General features: G+C 43.2%; 4 protein-coding genes across 4 annotated transcripts; 2 read left to right on the top strand and 2 right to left on the bottom strand.

Moving 5' to 3' along the window:
- Positions 1-707: 707 nt before the first annotated feature.
- Positions 708-5,000, top strand: LOC102723069 (ADP-glucose phosphorylase). Its single transcript, XM_006658251.3, has 3 exons — positions 708-1,328; positions 3,181-3,471; positions 4,445-5,000. The coding sequence occupies exons 1-3, from the start codon at positions 822-824 to the stop codon at positions 4,697-4,699; spliced, it is 1,053 nt and encodes a 350-aa protein (XP_006658314.1). The 5' UTR covers positions 708-821; the 3' UTR covers positions 4,700-5,000.
- Positions 5,001-5,223: 223 nt separating this feature from the next.
- Positions 5,224-7,653, bottom strand: LOC102722785 (protein MET1, chloroplastic). The gene is made up of 7 exons (XM_006658250.3): positions 7,063-7,653; positions 6,852-6,958; positions 6,633-6,727; positions 6,456-6,532; positions 5,897-6,017; positions 5,751-5,810; positions 5,224-5,671 (listed from the first exon to the last, which is right to left on the bottom strand). The coding sequence occupies exons 1-7, from the start codon at positions 7,485-7,487 to the stop codon at positions 5,531-5,533; spliced, it is 1,026 nt and encodes a 341-aa protein (XP_006658313.3). The 5' UTR covers positions 7,488-7,653; the 3' UTR covers positions 5,224-5,530.
- Positions 7,654-8,904: 1,251 nt separating this feature from the next.
- On the top strand, positions 8,905-13,242 carry LOC102719216 (YTH domain-containing protein ECT3-like). The gene is made up of 8 exons (XM_006657426.3): positions 8,905-9,034; positions 9,923-10,055; positions 10,157-10,221; positions 10,371-10,838; positions 11,133-11,684; positions 11,773-11,985; positions 12,130-12,273; positions 12,620-13,242. The coding sequence occupies exons 2-8, from the start codon at positions 9,926-9,928 to the stop codon at positions 12,854-12,856; spliced, it is 1,809 nt and encodes a 602-aa protein (XP_006657489.1). The 5' UTR covers positions 8,905-9,034; positions 9,923-9,925; the 3' UTR covers positions 12,857-13,242.
- Positions 13,243-13,414: 172 nt separating this feature from the next.
- On the bottom strand, positions 13,415-15,495 carry LOC102718936. Its single transcript, XM_006657425.3, has 7 exons — positions 14,895-15,495; positions 14,693-14,747; positions 14,474-14,548; positions 14,251-14,342; positions 13,999-14,080; positions 13,788-13,871; positions 13,415-13,688 (listed from the first exon to the last, which is right to left on the bottom strand). The coding sequence occupies exons 1-7, from the start codon at positions 15,263-15,265 to the stop codon at positions 13,569-13,571; spliced, it is 879 nt and encodes a 292-aa protein (XP_006657488.2). The 5' UTR covers positions 15,266-15,495; the 3' UTR covers positions 13,415-13,568.
- Between the last annotated feature and the right edge of the window lie 748 nt (positions 15,496-16,243).

Here is a 16,243-nt window from a genome sequence, read left to right as displayed (position 1 = left end):
CAACCCCCACGTCTGAGGTATCAGAGCCTATGCGACACATGTGCATCTCTGTAGAGCTTCAATCCCAAATACTATGGTGGCTCGGTTATAAACTAGCCATATGTGGCCACATGTCAGCTCTCATCATTAGGCATGGACTAACTAGAAGATAATTCTCTTCACTGAAATATATCGTATACATGTCATATCGACATGAGTGATCAACCACGCATGTATAAGATTGATCGATCCGTTATGCGCAATAGTTCTCCTGGTACTGGTGTAACCGCACAAGGCAACCACCGAATGACCGAAAGCACAAACACATACCATTATTCCATCAATCATCTTCTCCAATAGTAGAACATTGTTTCTGTCATTTTCAAATTTCCAATGTTGTGTTCACATACTCCTAGATAGGTTCATCCATTCCGAAATTTATAGGAGACAACTTTGAATTCTATACTAGCACAAATTTCATATGAATTTGAACTGCCTGCTATGAGATTCTTCGATGGAATTCCAAATTCCAAACATCTCAACGGTCTGCGCCTCGTGACTTGACTTCACACACACCTCCAGATGTTCTTATGACCGGGACCCCACAGTGAAGGAAGACTAGTCAACACAGCGGCCCGGCCCCACCAGTCAGCCTGCAACGAACCGCAGTTCGCCGGGCTAACTATGACGAGTGGGCCCCACGTGCTAGGTACAGGTGTCCTCTCCTGCAGCCTCCAGCCCAGCCGTCTCCCACTCCCGAAGAGTGGAGGCGAAGCCACCGCCACCGCCACCGCCGGCGCACGCGTCACCAGCATCCACCTCCACCGTGCGGGAGCTCGGCGATGGCAGAAGCTCCCAGAACCTCGGAGGCCCGCCGCGACGCCGTGTTCGGCCGCTGGGTCGTCTTCTCGCCGGCGCGGTCGCGGCGCCCCACCGACCTCAAGTCCCACGCGCCTGCCAACCCTAGCCCCGCCGCCGCCGGAGGAGGAGGCGAAGGCGCCCCCAAACCGTCCTGCCCCTTCTGCTACGGCCGCGAGTCGGAGTGCGCCCCCGAGATTTTCCGCGTGCCGGCGCCGCCCGACGCGTCGCCCTGGCGGATCCGCGTCATCGAGAACCTGTACCCAGCGCTGCGGCGCGACGCCGAGCCGCCGGCGCCGGAGGAGGAGGGGGAGCCAACGCCCGGGGAGCGCGCCGTGGTGGGGTTCGGGTTCCACGACGTCGTCATCGAGACGCCGCGGCACGACGTGCGGCTGTGGGACCTGGACGCGGCTGGGGTCGGCGACGTGCTGCTCGCGTACTCGCGGCGCGTGCGGCAGCTCATGGAGCATCCTGCGGTGAAGTATGTACAGGTAGAGAGTTTTGCTTGCTGAATTTAGCGCTTTTGCTGTCTGGGTCATTAGGCAAATGATGACAAGTTCACTGGAGAGCATGATAACCGAGAAGAATGGAAGATTGCGAACGAACAAATATTATTTTTTTCCACATTTGAAGGATGATAATTGATTGCTAGATAAGTAGTAGGCAGAAGCTTTAAATAAATTAGAAATCACTAGTGACTTAGTTCACGTCTTGACGATACAGTTATTGAGGAGAAAATGAGTACTTGGTTCAGGGAGATTCAGTCATATTGTCTGGGCATTGTATATGTGTTATATGGCCCTTATGTGACTTTGTGGTGATATGAAAATGGTATAGAGTTGAAGCGCAGAACTCCCATCGTTATCTGATACCTTGTATTTCATAAATTGCTCATTTGCCCATCCGTGTGAATGAAATTATATGCTGGGAACTTGGGATCTTTTTTTTTTGGGTCATAAGGCTTTATGTTTTTACAGATAATGTATTCCACTATTCCCATGGATAGTTTTCTTGCCTGGTAGATCTGTATGGGTCCTTGTTTTAAGGTTAGATTGCATGGTGCCTGATAGGTCAATGGGGCACTTTTTGATATGTATTATGATAGTTCAATCAGGTTGTATGGTGTTTGATATGTACCTTTTGCAGGGCACTTTTCTGAGCCCTAAGTCCACCTTTCTTGGTTAACAGAAATGGACAATAATCACGCACTTTCTAGGTTAAAACATAATAACAAAATAATGGTTCCCGCTGTTCTATGTTGCATTTGTATAAGATTGGAGTCTTGGACATGTTGGTTGGTTGCTAAATGCTAAAGTTGCTGAGAACTTTATAGGTTAGTAGGGATCACAAGGTGAGTGTGGAGTGCCAGTAACTGGAGTAGTTTTTGTCACTTAGTATGTTGCTTATGCTTTAGTATTGTTCATTTCTTGGGCATGCAACAAACCATTGCATGTAGGAGTCCCTTCCTTGACATGGAAACAGTAAGTTTTGGAAAGAAAGCAGAAAATGTCAATATTTTGTGCGATTGTTTTGACACATTGGATATCTTGCCTGCTCTTGCCTTTGACTGGCTGGCAGCCATTCATTCCCAGTCATCGAGGTGAAGTGAAAAGCTCCACCCTAGTATTACGCATGCATGTCCCAGTTGTAGCTTGCATATATTGACTGTTATATGCAGAGATTCCAGAGCATGAACATTTTGTGCACAAGTGCAGTTTGAGGAATCTCTCATGGTTGGTTGGTACTTACCACCAGAGGAAACAGGAAAGGGGATAGGTTGGATGGTTGCACTGTGAACAAGTTTCATGTTCTTACTTCTCACACAGTTTACTTATAAACGACTTTTATTGGATACCATAGAAACTTATGGATGATATTCTTTTATTAAAGACCGTGTCAGTGACTAAACTACAAATTAATCCAGCTTACTACTAATGAAAGCGGTAACTGACAACACATTGATCACTTGTAGAGGATGTTTTACAATACAGCTGTACAATGCTAGAAAAAGGCTAATACAACCACAAAGGTTCTATAGCTTTACACTCATACCTATTGAATTCAGTTGTCTTCTGTAAAAGCTTGCGGTTGTTATTCTCTACTGGGTAATGAAGTATATCACTTGAACTAAACTGCAAACAAGGCTCCATTTTTTTTGTATCAGTTACATATTGGCAAATAAATGGTTCTGAATTGTACATCCCCATGAATTTGTTGGTTCTGTTCTGATCCAATACATGGTTAACAGTAAGGGCCCTTATTTATCCGTATTGTTAGCTGCTATGTGTTTTCTAAGTTCCTTGAATTGAGCTCAAGCATCTCTGTTATTATGAAAATGACCAGGTGTTTAAAAACCACGGGGCATCTGCTGGGGCCTCAATGGCACACTCACACAGCCAGATGTTAGGAACTCCCTTTGTCCCTCCCTCTGTTACCACTCGGCTTAACTGCATGAAGGAGGTTTTTGAGAGATTTGGCAAGTGCAGCCTTTGTGAGTTCCAGTCCAAGGATATTTTGGTCAGTGAAACAGACAATTTTTCTGCAATTGTCCCATTTGCAGCATCATATCCTTTTGAGATATGGATTATTCCCCGACATCATAGTTCCTATTTCCATGAAATAGACAAGGATACGGTATGGACTATTCCTGATTCTTTTTTATGTACCATCAGCATACTATGTTTAGTGGCTTCATGCTACAGTTTCATTTATAAGTTGTGACTCACACTTTATATATATTTTTTTCTTCCTTGCTTGTATTGCTCTATTATGTTCATCGCTTAACACGAGTCATTAATTCATTGCTGAAGTAAGTTCATCCATCTATTGCTCAAGTGTCAATGTGTATGATATAATGGCAGTTTAAGTTGTTAAACATGGACTTTGACCAACCAAGTTAAATATTCAATGCCTGCATGCCCAGTTAATGTAAATAGCAAGGTGTCTATATTGACTGTTTATACCATAGTTCATGCATTGGCAATAATGCAATATGTTTTCAGCTATTGATTTGATTGATTTAGGGTGCTTAGATATCTTGATGACTTTTGTGATCTGCCTATGCTGCTGCCAGAAATCAGTATCCACTATCCAGTGTTTCGCATTTACTCTTCTTTATCGTATGGAAATCGACAAACTGTTTCAAAATCCCGATAAATGCTGAGCTGTAAAAGTTGTGTATTAGCTATTAAATAGTCACTCCTTTAATTATCTTACCGCTATTTTATGTGCCATGTTATTTCATACAGCCACAAGCAGTACATGACATGTTTATCCCTGTGTGGAAATTTATGAGTTTCTCATCTAGCTCCGATCACTCCATACTGTGTTATCTATGTTATGTAAACCATCTGTGCGGTAAACCACCTTAATTTACTTTACCTTTTTTTGTTCTTTTCAATGCTTACGGATGCTTTCTGTGTTCTCTTTCTCCTTTATGTAAATGAGATTGGGAGTTCTACTTCATCCGTGTTGATGTGCTCTGTAGCAATCTTGGCAGTGTTCAATCTCTAATCCTGTTGCTTGTTCTTTGGTTTGTCCATTTCCTAACTTCATGCTTGCTCATACTTTGCATTAAGCCATTAACTGATCGCAATGATGTCTGCAGGCACTGGATCTTGGGTCTTTATTGAGGACCATGCTGGCAAAGTTGTCTAAGCAGCTCAATGACCTTCCATTCAACTTTATGATACACAGCGCACCATTTGGAGTTTCGACATCCTGTCTGCCTTACACACACTGGTTCCTTCAGATAGTGCCCCAGTTGAGTGTAATCGGTGGATTTGAGATTGGAAGTGGATGCTACATTAATCCAGTTTTTCCTGAAGACGCAGCAAAAATTCTGAGGGAACTTGACTGCTGATTTTGTTTGCCACCCGTTTGGTATCCGATTGTTTCTTTGCTTTACATTGGAATAATCGATGTGGAAATGTTCCACCACAGTTTCTTTTTTATTTGTTCAGGAAAAGAACTATGCTAATAATTTGACCTGACAGTTAACTCCAGACGTAAAACTCGCTCTGTTATTTATGAGTATTTGTTTTATGTAATTTGAAAATCAAATTTCTCAACATTCCTCGCGCAAACAGGCCCTCAGAAGTTTGATTCAAGTTTGATTCTCACATAGACTGACAGATTGCTGAATCATAGTATGCAGGTATCTTTTATCTGATGGCTCCTCGTGTGAAATGCAGTTGTACACTCTGCTTAAATATGTGCCATTTTGATTTTTCATCACATTGCCTGACTGAGAAAATAAGTGATAGTATCAGGCTAATCCAGTCTCATGTGGGAATGGTAAATCAGAAGGATGGTTGGCCAATAGTCCAAGTTGACTCTACTACAGTTTGTTTTTAAGAACCAGTTGCACAATTTCAACTTGTGTACAACATATTTGAGATAAACTTAGGAGCATAATCATAATATATTTCCTTTACATTTGGTTACTTGAATTTACAAAGTGTTATCTCCATCGAATGGTTTACAGCAAGAGGGAAGACTGAAACCTTTCCTGTAGGATCTCACTAAGAATAGCTAAACTACTGGTGTGAGCTAATAGCGGCAGGGAGAAAAAGAAAAATCTGAACTGTGTTTGCCAAGTGCTATAGCCTAGCAGTAGCAGGCTCCAGAAGTGTGCAATTGCAACTGGAGAAAATTATGCAGTGTCTCCTACCACCATGGCCAGTTCAGCTGCTCATTTCTTGTTGAACCCAAATAAGGATTTGATGGCATTGATAGCATTCTCATTGATGAATGATTCATCGTACTTGTTCATCAGGGTGTTGAATTCCTCAGTTTTCCTCAAGTTCTCTAGATCTGGGTCGGCGCGAATCCTCTTCATGAAATCGAGAAAGCTGTGTCACTAGTCATGAAGAATGTATGTTTGCAGTGTACAAGAGTTGTTCTCTGGTTACCTTGAAGTCTTCATAGCCTGCTTTCAGAGCATCTTCCAGCGCAGATAGGCCAGCTTGTATCTGCAGAAAGAAGCATCCGGATGAGTTCATGGACATAGAAGAAGACTTGCAGATTTTTTTACTTCGTAATAAGAGAAATGCCGAACCCGGTCGAGCTTCGAGTAACAGCAGGCAACATTGTAGCTGGCTATGGAAGACTCATTGCTCTCAGGTTTTGATCCCAAAACTGACTCGAACTTCTCCAATGCTTCCTCATATTTTCCATCCCTGAAGTCAATTTTTCAGGGGAAAAAATGTAAGTCAACAGATCCCAGAACTAAGGTGGTGTTTAGTTGCCAAAATTTTTTGGCAAAAACATCAGATCGAACGTTTGACTGGATGTCGGAAGAGACTTTTGGACACGAATGAAAAAACGAATTTCACAGCTAGCCTAGAAACCGCGAGACGAATCTTTTGAGCCTAATTAATCCGTCATTAGCACATGCTGGTTACTGTAGCACTTATGGCTAATCATGGACTAATTAGATTCAAAATATTCGTCTCAAGATTTCTTTCATAACCGCGTAATTAGTTTTTTGGTTCATCCATGTTTAATGCTTTATTTAGGTATCCAAAAATTCGATGGGATGTTTTTGAAAAAAAATTTGGGATAAACAAGGCCTAAAGCAATTTCAGGACAGCATTTCAAGAGCTGTGTTCACTGACTTGTACAGCCTCAGCCCCATGCGAAGATCCTCTTCCCTCTGCATCTTCTGCTCCATCTTCCTCTGGTAATTTTGCAGCTGCACACAATTTCCCATGCATTATTGGCATGATCCTATGAGTGACACTGAAAAGATCAAAAGGGACAGAATTTGTGTTTCTTGATGTGTGCACACTAACCTGGATCTCTCTCACCCTGTTGCTGATCACCCCAGAGTTCCTCTCAGCCCTGATGATCTCCTTCTCACTGAGCTCAGCAGCACCATCCCATTTCCCTGAATTCAGTTCAGTACTTCAGTTAGCAAGCATTCAGAGTCTGAATCTATCTCACCTCAAATTTCCCAACTTTTTTACAACTCTTGCAAAGAATGAGTCGTAACAAATGTTCGTAGCAATTACCATATCTCTTCTCCATCTTCATGTAGAGGGGGCCAACCCTCTGACGGATGCAATACATGGTCTGGCCGTACCCCGCCGCCGGCCAGATTTCCTCCCCGAATACAGCGCTGCGAAATGATGAGTGGGTGGATTGATTGTGTTCTTGATCAGTTGATGTTCCTGGAGAGAAGCTAGTTGCTCGTTGTGTGTGTGAATTGGTGCAAGGGCTGACCTGGTGGCGAGGACCTTGTCGCCGACGGTGAACTTGCCGGTCTGGTCGGCGAAGGCGCCGGGGAGGATGGCCTCGACGTAGGTGCCCCCGTCGCGGCCCTTGGCGAACTTGAGCCCGTACGGCTTCAGGATCTCGACCTCGTACTCCTCGTACGGCTGCTCCTCCCCCTCCGCCGCCGCCGTCGCCGCCTCGCCGCCCTCCGACTTGGCCTCCGTCTGCGAGGAGGAGGAGGACGACGACGACGACGCCGACGCCCGGGCGACGGCGAGCGTCCTCCTCTCCGCGGCGGCGCGCGTGCCTTGCCACCGCAGCAGCGCCCAGTCCCGGCCAAGGAGCGGCGGCCGCGCGCTGGCCCTCGCGCCGACGCGCGGCGCCTGGGAGGGGAGCAGCGGCCGGTTGGCGACCAGCTGGTGGGCGAGCGCCATGGCAGCTGGGCTATCAAGCTGAAGGTAGGGTGCTCCTGCTGCTGCGGGTGCTCGCGCTGTCCTGCGTCTCGGGAATGGTGGCGCTGGCGCTGGCGAGGCGAGGCGAGCGCGCGGTGGAGGAGATGAGGCGGAGGCGCGCGCGGAGGAGGAGACGCTTGTGTGGCTCATCTCCCGCTATGTGGTGTGGTGGCGCCAAGACGACGACGACGAACTCGAGCCACAGCCACACGCGCGCCTCGGCGATGGAGATCAAAATTAAAATTGATCGAGGCAAATATATTCCGAGTGGTGGGACCCGGACGCTATCCTACGTGTCACGCGCCACATCAGCCTGTCGCACGCTATTCAAAATCAAATTTTGAGTTAGTATTAAAGATTCAAATTTTGGCTGATACATAAGTATAAGAAAAAAATATAAGCATTTTTCTTCTTTTAGTTGTCAACTTTGTTGTAGAGAACCAGTTTTATTTACATAATTGAAAAACAAAACATATGACATTAACTACGATAAAAAAAACTTAAAATCAACTTATATTTAAAAATTTAAATTTTAGCTGATAAGCAAAATGATAAGCAATTTTCTTCTTTTAGTTGTCAACTTTGTTGTAGAGGACCTGTTTTACTTACATAATTGAAAAAACAAAACATTTCCAATTTCTCAACCTAGAAAAAATGCATGGGGGCAACAAAATTTTTTGGGCCTTTTGTAAATTTGTCACTGATTTTTTCTAAATTGCAGGGATGTCACGTAATTATAGTGGTATTTTATAATTTTCTAGTGATAGTTTTGCAACAACATTTTAAACTAGTGACAAGTTTACAATTGTACCAAATATTTTCTTGTTGTACAGGAACGGTTTTCTGTATTTAGATCACGCTTCTTGCAGAAGGCAATAAATCAAGAGATCATGTAGAATTACCGATAATTTTTTTTGACAACTTATAATTACCGATAATTAAGATTGTTCCTTGCTATTCCCTCTGTTACATAATATAATTTTTAAATTTATATAAATACTAAAAAATATATCCACATATATAGATATATTCAATCCTATATTTTTTCACTTATGCTTATAAATCAAAATTTAAATCTTTAAACTTTAATCTAGAGTTGATTTTGGGTTTCCCTAAAATTTATTTTCTAATCTTGATTTTACATAAATTTATTTATAAATTATTTTTATTTATAAATACTTATTTTTCGAAAAAACCAAACAATCGCATCAGAATCTACAATCCTACGCTATAAAATAAAGACAAGTACAGAAATGAAAAAAAAAAGGGTCGAAGATCCAGTTCCGTCTCTTCGCAGCCCGGCCCATCAGACCACGGGCCCACGCGGCAGCAGCCCATCACCCACCACACTTATAACCTAGCGACGTAGCCGCGGCTCGCTCGCCTCTCAGCTCAAAAACCCTAGCCGCCACTCGCCATTTCGGCAAAGGTTCGCGACTCCCGCGACGCATCTAGCGCCGCCAGTCGCCGCCGCCTCCTCCCCCCGTCGTTGCCGCCCCGCCCGCCTGACGCTCGCGTTCCTCTGGTTGGTGAGTTGTTGCGCGCCCTCGCTTCTTGTGTCTCGTGGCTCTCTGATAAACCTGTGGTGTTTGTTGGGTTTGGTGATCTCTGCTTTGGCTAGTCTAAGCGCATGGCTTGTTTGGGATTGCGATCCTCTGCGTGTCTAGCTACTGGGTTGGTAATGGCGATCTCTTCTAGCTTGGTTTACCGTTTAGTAGTTGGTTTTGATCTCTGTGGTTTGTGTAGTAAATATCGGGAGTGCTGTGTTGATCTCCTCCTTTTTCTGTCAATGTTTTCGGATGGTGATTGCCCTAAATTCCTGTGCGGGTGTGAACTTGAGTATTGCATCCATGAACTGCCATCGTTATCCTTATCCTGATGGGTGTTTTGTTGGAGCAAGTTGATGTTTTTTAGGTGGAGGTGGAAGTTGATTGTTTGATTGGGAACTTACTGGATGTGGATTGTTAACCTGATAATCCTTCATCTCTCAGGTGGATGGGAGTGTGAGTTTTAGTGAGATTCAGTTTACACCGCTGTGGAAACTAGGAACTATTCATCTTTACACAAAGATAAGATAAGATTGAAAGGAGGCAATGCGAAGTGGCAGGACCAATAGCCCAAAGTGCGTGCTAAAGCCATAGGAATTCAATACTAGTATGCTTTCCCTCACATACAGCACCGCCTCTACTTCCCTTCTCACCGCCTGTCCCGCTCCACTTGTTCTTGTTATTTTGCTGTTAAAGGCTCGACAAGCTTTTACACTAGCTGAGAGGATTAATCCCTTGCCATTAGGTACTTAGGGTGTTGCAGCAAATCTGGTAGCATATCAGTTGGCCAGATGCATATGCATCAAGAACACAATTCATGCATATGATCATGCAAGGAGAAAAATGTTCAGCTTCTCATTTATCTTGCAGTTGATGGAGGCTCCGGCAAAAAGCGTGGCAGTGGCTGATGGGAACCCAAAGCCAGCCACAGAGGCACCGCGGGTGGAGAATTACAAGGACGCTGCCATGTACTATGGAGCGTATCCGGGTTATCTCTATGGAGGTGACGCACCTGAGTTTTTCTGTTCATACCTTGGTAGTTATATGTTTTACAAATCTGCTAGTTCAAAGTTTGAAATGATCTATGTTTGTGTAAATGTATAGGCTATGGTGGCTGGGGAGAGTACTCCACATACTTGAGCCATGATGGTGCAGAGACACCAACTGCTGTGAGTTTTTCTTACTGTGCTTCACCTCCATCAGTAACAATTTTATCCTAACCTGATACATTGTTCACAGTGTGAGATAAATAATGTTGATGTCCATATGTTCAAGTTAATTCATGTTGAGAATGATAATGTTCTATTGCTTGATTCAGGGTGCTTATGGGGACTTGTACTATGGCTATTCTCCGTATGGTTATTCAACTCCAGGACATGATGGTCAGATGTATGGATCTCAGCATTATCAGTACCAGTCGACATACAACAAACAACAGAGTAACACTGGCAAGCCATCAAACAATGGAAAAACTGAAAATGCAGATGCACTGCCCCAGGGGGATGTCTCTGCTAATGGTGTGGATAGTCTGAAAGGTCAGAAAAAGACAAACCTGCTCCCGAAGGCAAGCCAGAATACTCCAGGTTCCAATGGTTCCTATGGCCGACCTAGTGGGCGTTTTGGTAACTACCAGAACCAAACTAACCGATCAACTTATCCATTTTACAGTAGTCAAATTTTCTCTGGCAAGCAGCAAAAACTCCCCAGTGGCAATCGTTCTCTGACAACTTCCAATTCTAAAAGCAAAGGACAGTCAAGGAATCAGAACACATATCCTCATCTCATGGTGAGTTTTGCCATCATTTATGTTTGATGAAAACATTTTAATTCAATCAATTTTGTCATATTTTCTTAACGTGTGCTGCCATGTCTCTGTTATTTGCTAAAAATCTTATTTTCATTTTATAGCGAATGTCTTGCATTGTTCTGTTATTTGGCATCATATTATGGTGTATTGGTGTGACATGGTTTTATTACACAATTCAGTTTCTTACTTTTTAGCTTATGTCCCCTGTTATTAAGCTAACCCAGATGCGGAGTTTGGTTTTTGCATATTTAACTTTTGGAGTGTCCCTTGTAGGGTCTGCAGACACCAACTTCTCCTCTGGCACCACCGTCGATTTACTCAGCTAGTGGAATGTATGGATACAATGGGAGTTCATATGGCTCTGGACTATGGTATGGATCACACCTGTATAGTTCTGGATTCTACGGGGGATGGAATGCACTGTCAGACGGAAAATACAATCCCAGAGGAAGAGGTAATGGATCCTATGGTTATGTGAATGGAAATCTGGATGGGTTTAATGAGCTAAGAAGAGGGCCAAGAAGTGGCCTTTTGAATAGCCAACAGGGAGTTGGAGCTACTGTTGCACCTGTGAAAGGACAAGAGCTTTCAGTTAGTGACAGCTCGCTCGATGCCATGAAGGACCAGTATAATCAGGCTGACTTTGTGGAAACATACTCAGATGCTAAATTCTTCATCATCAAATCATACAGTGAGGATGATGTTCACAAGAGCATCAAGTATAATGTTTGGGCTAGCACTTCCAATGGTAATAAAAAGCTTGATGCCGCTTATCAGGAGGCCAAAGAAAAATCAAATGATTCTTCTGTTTTCCTTCTTTTCTCCGTAAGTTTTATCAATTTAGTTGTTTTTTCTTATAGTTGGCCATGAAGATTTTCCCTGTTTCTTATGCTGGCTGCTTCTTACTTCCCAGGTGAACGCAAGTGGTCAGTTTGTGGGTCTTGCTGAGATGGTGGGCCGTGTTGATTTTAACAAGACAGTGGAACACTGGCAACAGGACAAGTGGACTGGCTGTTTCCCTGTAAAGTGGCACATTGTGAAGGATGTTCCAAACAGCTTGCTGAAACACATCATTCTTGAAAACAATGAGAACAAACCAGTCACAAATTGCAGAGATACTCATGAGGTATTCTTTTTTTTTTTTTTGTTTCTAGCGCATTCTTTTGGTATTTCTCCATCGTGCCACCATGGATGCATTCTTAATTTGTTTGTTGAATTATTGTGTACTAAGTACTTAACTGAGCTTTTGCGCCTTTTGTTGTGGCCACAGGTGAAACTTGAGCAAGGGCTTCAAGTGCTTAAGATTTTCAAGGAGCATATCTGCAAGACATCGTTACTGGATGACTTTGCTTTCTATGATAACCGTGAGAAGATGATGCAAGAGAGGAAAGCAAAGCATCAACAACTGACGAAGGTACGGAACTTCTTGGCTCGTGCTTTTGTGGTGTTTAAATTTAAACTTGAGTGCTGATTGTGTTTGTATGGCCATACAATGCATGATAGAACTATAGAATCCTGTGGCATATGAAATGCTGCACTATTTGCTGTGTGACTGAGCAAGCAACTGTAGCTTGTTTTTTACTCCTTCCAGGCTGCGAGTGAAAACATTGAATTTCCTTTATTTGTAGTTTGTGATTTTTGAGTAGTCTAATTTGCCAAAGTTGTTAAGATAAAGTTGTTAGTTCATCTCTTTTATGAAAGCTTTGATAAGTTGTGTGGCTTTCTTGAACACTTATGACTGGTGCTTTGTTGTGCTGTAGGTTGTTGATGAGAAGCTTCTTAATGCTGTGGGCACTGAGAACGCCTTGTTAACTGTGAAGTCTAAATTGCAGGAAACAACCGAGGTAGAGATTGCTGTCTTAAACAAAGAGCCTCATGGCAAAGCAGGACAAGTTGATGGGAAAGAGAACAGTGTGTTGGCCGTTTCTTTAAATGGTGTTACACCAGAAGATGTTCAGTTGGCAAATGAAAAGTTGGCTGAATTGAGTGTCTGTTAAGTCTATTCTCGTTATTTCAGCCACAGAGGGGTGGTGTAAGGTGAAGGGCTTATAGGTTGGGAAGGCAGCAATCGAGGCAATTCAAGATCCATTTGAGTTTCCTTGTGAGTTTCTCCATTGCTTTTTGGTTAGGACTTGGAGCTGGTTTCATAGGAGCTAGACGTTTAGTTGATTGTCTGGTGAGATGTGCGGATAGCAGTAGAGGTTTGGGACTTTTGGTTTTCAATGATGGAACATTGGTTTGAGCGGTTTTTCTTTTATTTTCTGATCTCTTTCCGTTGGGTAGATGTAGTTTTTCTTTTGTATGTTTGGTGTCTGAACCTGAAAGGATGTCAAGAGTATTTAAACCTGGGAATTCAATTAAGAAATTTACTCTTTTGTTCCAATACTTATTTTCTTTTATTGCTTTGATGTAATGTAGTTGTGGATTTTGATGCAGCGTACTGTTTGTACACTTTTGTCTTTCCATTGTCTTCCTGCCAAGGGTATTAGTAAAATATTTGCCTGGTTCAAGGCTGCGAAATTTTCATTGTTCCATTGTCTTGCACCCAGCTTAACTATATCTAATCGTGTTCGAGTCAGAATCATGTTTTATTACTGAGAGTTAAGGCATGTATAGAATCTGTGATGAACAGAGGTGATGTTCGGCTGAATAGCCTAGTTAATATATACACTGACAATCATGGCTACAACTTAGTTCTTAAGCCGGTGATCATGGAGATGGCCTGGCTAGGTACTGCAGCCATTCTTCAGGCAACCCTTGGCTCCTCTTGAGTGTCCTGAATGCAGCTTTTGTCAATGGTACAGCCAGGATGTCAAATTCCTTTGGCGCCTGCAGTGTTATTCAGTAATTGTTGCTCACACTTTTTGACAGCTGATTGCCCCAATTCACACTGTTGCAGTGATCAAGATCAGAAAGAACATGACACACCTTGGGGGCCTTGAGCAGCTTCATGTTAGCTTGCTCCAGCGTCTTCTGGCCCTTCCTGGAGTTGCATCTTGAGCATGCAGTCACCTAGGGAATTCAAAGATGCAGCCCACCAATAAGCAGATCTTTTTTTTTAATAACATTGCTATACTTCTGTTCTAGTGATCTGCTTGTTTCAGTAGCAGAAGATGGTAGAAACAGTAAGGATTCAGACCAAGTTTTCCCATTCCCATTTGCCGCCGCGTGAGGTCGGAATGACATGATCAATTGTTAGATTATCAGGAGAGGAGCAATACCTGCAGATGGTGTAATAATGATCAGCTGATTTCTTAATCGAAGGAAATTAGAAAAAAATTCTGAAAATGATGCCCAGTAAAACCAGTGGCCTGAAAAATCTAACTTTATTTGCTTTCTTACAAGATGAAATCAAACTAGTGCAACAATGCAAATATGCCATACTACTTACTGGCAAATAAATCCATCCCTGTAAAGAATGTTTTTACGGCTAAGGCTGTGCTTAACTCGTCTTCTCTTTACAACCTGAAGCAGCTCTGGAACCTGAAACAAGAGTACTAGTAGCATGAGCTTTTCTTTTCAAGAGTATGCAAGAGAATTTCGAACTTTGCATCAGATTTAAAAACAAATTCATCACATCTAAGGATACATCTTCTGGTGTTTCACTTGCATACCCTGAGAACTGCAGGGATGTAGAAGGATCCACTGGGTGAGGAGACAGTCTGATCATAGTACTCCAGTACATCGGCCTGCAGAGCTAAAATGATCACCATATTAACCATGTGTTGAGAGTACAAATGATGGCTGAATTTGATCAGATCAAGGTCCAAATTATGAACTTGGAATGAATGATGGTAAAGTTAAAAATGATTTTTGGCATCAGAGAAGCTAACCTTCGCCATGAATTCCAAACAGATTGCACGCTTCCAGCAGACAACGTTCACAGGCCTTCAAAATTTCACAGAGAATGTTCTTTTTACAGAAATCACTCCAAATTGTTTTTATTTTTAACACAATTACTTCAAAATTTTGATCCAAAACAAAAGTTTGCAGCTTTTTGTGATATATGATCGGATCGGATCAGGTTAAGGTCACCTGTAAGAGAGATCAAGAACCAGGCCCCTGAACCCGGACAGATCGTCGCCGTCGAGCACCTCGTCGTCGTCCTCCCCGTCGACGATCAGCACCGCCTCCGCCTCATCCGCCTTCTTGTGCTCCTTCTCCGCGCGCTCGTCGTCCTTGGTCGCGCTACGCCCACCACCGCCGGACCGGTTCTTCCCGCGCGCCCGCGCCGGCCACGACGACGACGGCGCCACGAGCCTCCCTCCGCCGGCGCCATTGCTCCACAGCCCGGACAGCCCGCCCCCCGGAGCCGGGCGCCGCGGCCGCCCGAGCGGGCTGCCATGGCCGCGCACCACGACGACGTCGCGGCGGAGCGCGAGCGGCGCAGCCACCTTGCCGGCCATCGCCCCTCCCGACGATCGAACGCCACGCGCGGTCGGTCAGATAGATCAACCAATGCTCGACCGCCGCCGCGCCCGCCGACGAGCGTGCGAGCTCGGGGGATGCCCGTGGAGCTTTGCCCCGCGATCTTTCACGAGCTGGAGTGATCTTTCTCGTGCTGTTTTTTTTTTCTTGTAGAGGTTGGAAGGTGGAAGAGAGAGTTGCTTGGAGGAGTGTAGGAAATCGAGGTAGAATGCTCAGAGCCACTGGTTCCTTGGACTGCATGGAGGAAATATCTCTCTACTAGATTTTACATTTTTTTTGGTAGTCTTGAAAAAAAATATTCTGGTCAATTTTTTTATTTCCTCCGTTTCATAGCGTAAGATGTTTGACTTTTTTACTTGTAAAGTTTGATCATTCGTCATATTTAAAAATTATAGAAACATCATTTATTTTACTTGTAACTTACTTTATTGTTAAAAGAACTTTAAGCACGACTTGTTATTTTTTATATTTGTATTAAATTTTTAAATAAGAAAAACATTGTAATCAAAAAAGTCAAATATTTTACATTATTATAACAAAAAAGTCTAACATTTTATATTATGAAACGGAAGTGGTACTTTTTCTCTCTGCAGGGAAAGACATTGTTTTTCAAAAGGGGTGAGTTGGTTGTGCTAGAGATTGCCAAGATTAAAAGGCTGGAGGATTATTTTATCTTTATCATAGCTATTTGAGGTTAATAACGACTGAATTGACTAGTACAAGTGGAAAGGTAAAACCTTATTTCAGAAAGCTCACATAAGAAATTTTATATGGGAATTTATTTGTATAAAACATATTGTTTAGCAACTAAGAAAGTATGTATGTAAAAATCCAAAATCCCCGTTAGTTTTGAACAGGACATTTATATGCTTGAAATTTCAGCATGATCTTTCTCCCAATCAATAGATAATTTTTGGTTTTCTTAATCGCTAAATTTATAGGGTACTCTTATAGGA

The sequence above is a fragment of the Oryza brachyantha genome, chromosome 7 (assembly GCF_000231095.2).
Source record: "Oryza brachyantha chromosome 7, ObraRS2, whole genome shotgun sequence".
In the NCBI taxonomy this organism is placed as follows: Eukaryota; Viridiplantae; Streptophyta; class Magnoliopsida; order Poales; family Poaceae; genus Oryza; species Oryza brachyantha.
This window is presented reverse-complemented; position numbering and strand designations above follow the sequence as displayed.

Bases quoted from the DNA above. Each gene is read 5' to 3' on its own strand.
- LOC102723069 (XM_006658251.3), top strand. From the start codon at position 822: ATGGCAGAAGCTCCCAGAACCTCGGAGGCCCGCCGCGACGCCGTGTTC. The intron at 1,329-3,180 runs GTAGAGAGTTTT...GAAAATGACCAG, and splicing joins CTGCGGTGAAGTATGTACAG to GTGTTTAAAAACCACGGGGC. The intron at 3,472-4,444 runs GTATGGACTATT...TGATGTCTGCAG, and splicing joins ATGAAATAGACAAGGATACG to GCACTGGATCTTGGGTCTTT.
- LOC102722785 (XM_006658250.3), bottom strand. From the start codon at position 7,487: ATGGCGCTCGCCCACCAGCTGGTCGCCAACCGGCCGCTGCTCCCCTCC. The intron at 6,728-6,851 runs GTAATTGCTACG...AACTGAATTCAG, and splicing joins GAAGATGGAGAAGAGATATG to GGAAATGGGATGGTGCTGCT. The intron at 5,672-5,750 runs GTAACCAGAGAA...GATTTCATGAAG, and splicing joins CAGGCTATGAAGACTTCAAG to AGGATTCGCGCCGACCCAGA.
- LOC102719216 (XM_006657426.3), top strand. From the start codon at position 9,926: ATGGAGGCTCCGGCAAAAAGCGTGGCAGTGGCTGATGGGAACCCAAAG. The intron at 10,222-10,370 runs GTGAGTTTTTCT...TGCTTGATTCAG, and splicing joins GTGCAGAGACACCAACTGCT to GGTGCTTATGGGGACTTGTA. The intron at 11,986-12,129 runs GTATTCTTTTTT...TTGTGGCCACAG, and splicing joins ATTGCAGAGATACTCATGAG to GTGAAACTTGAGCAAGGGCT.
- LOC102718936 (XM_006657425.3), bottom strand. From the start codon at position 15,265: ATGGCCGGCAAGGTGGCTGCGCCGCTCGCGCTCCGCCGCGACGTCGTC. The intron at 14,748-14,894 runs GTGACCTTAACC...GAAATTTTGAAG, and splicing joins GTTCTTGATCTCTCTTACAG to GCCTGTGAACGTTGTCTGCT. The intron at 14,343-14,473 runs GTATGCAAGTGA...CTCTTGTTTCAG, and splicing joins ACATCCCTGCAGTTCTCAGG to GTTCCAGAGCTGCTTCAGGT.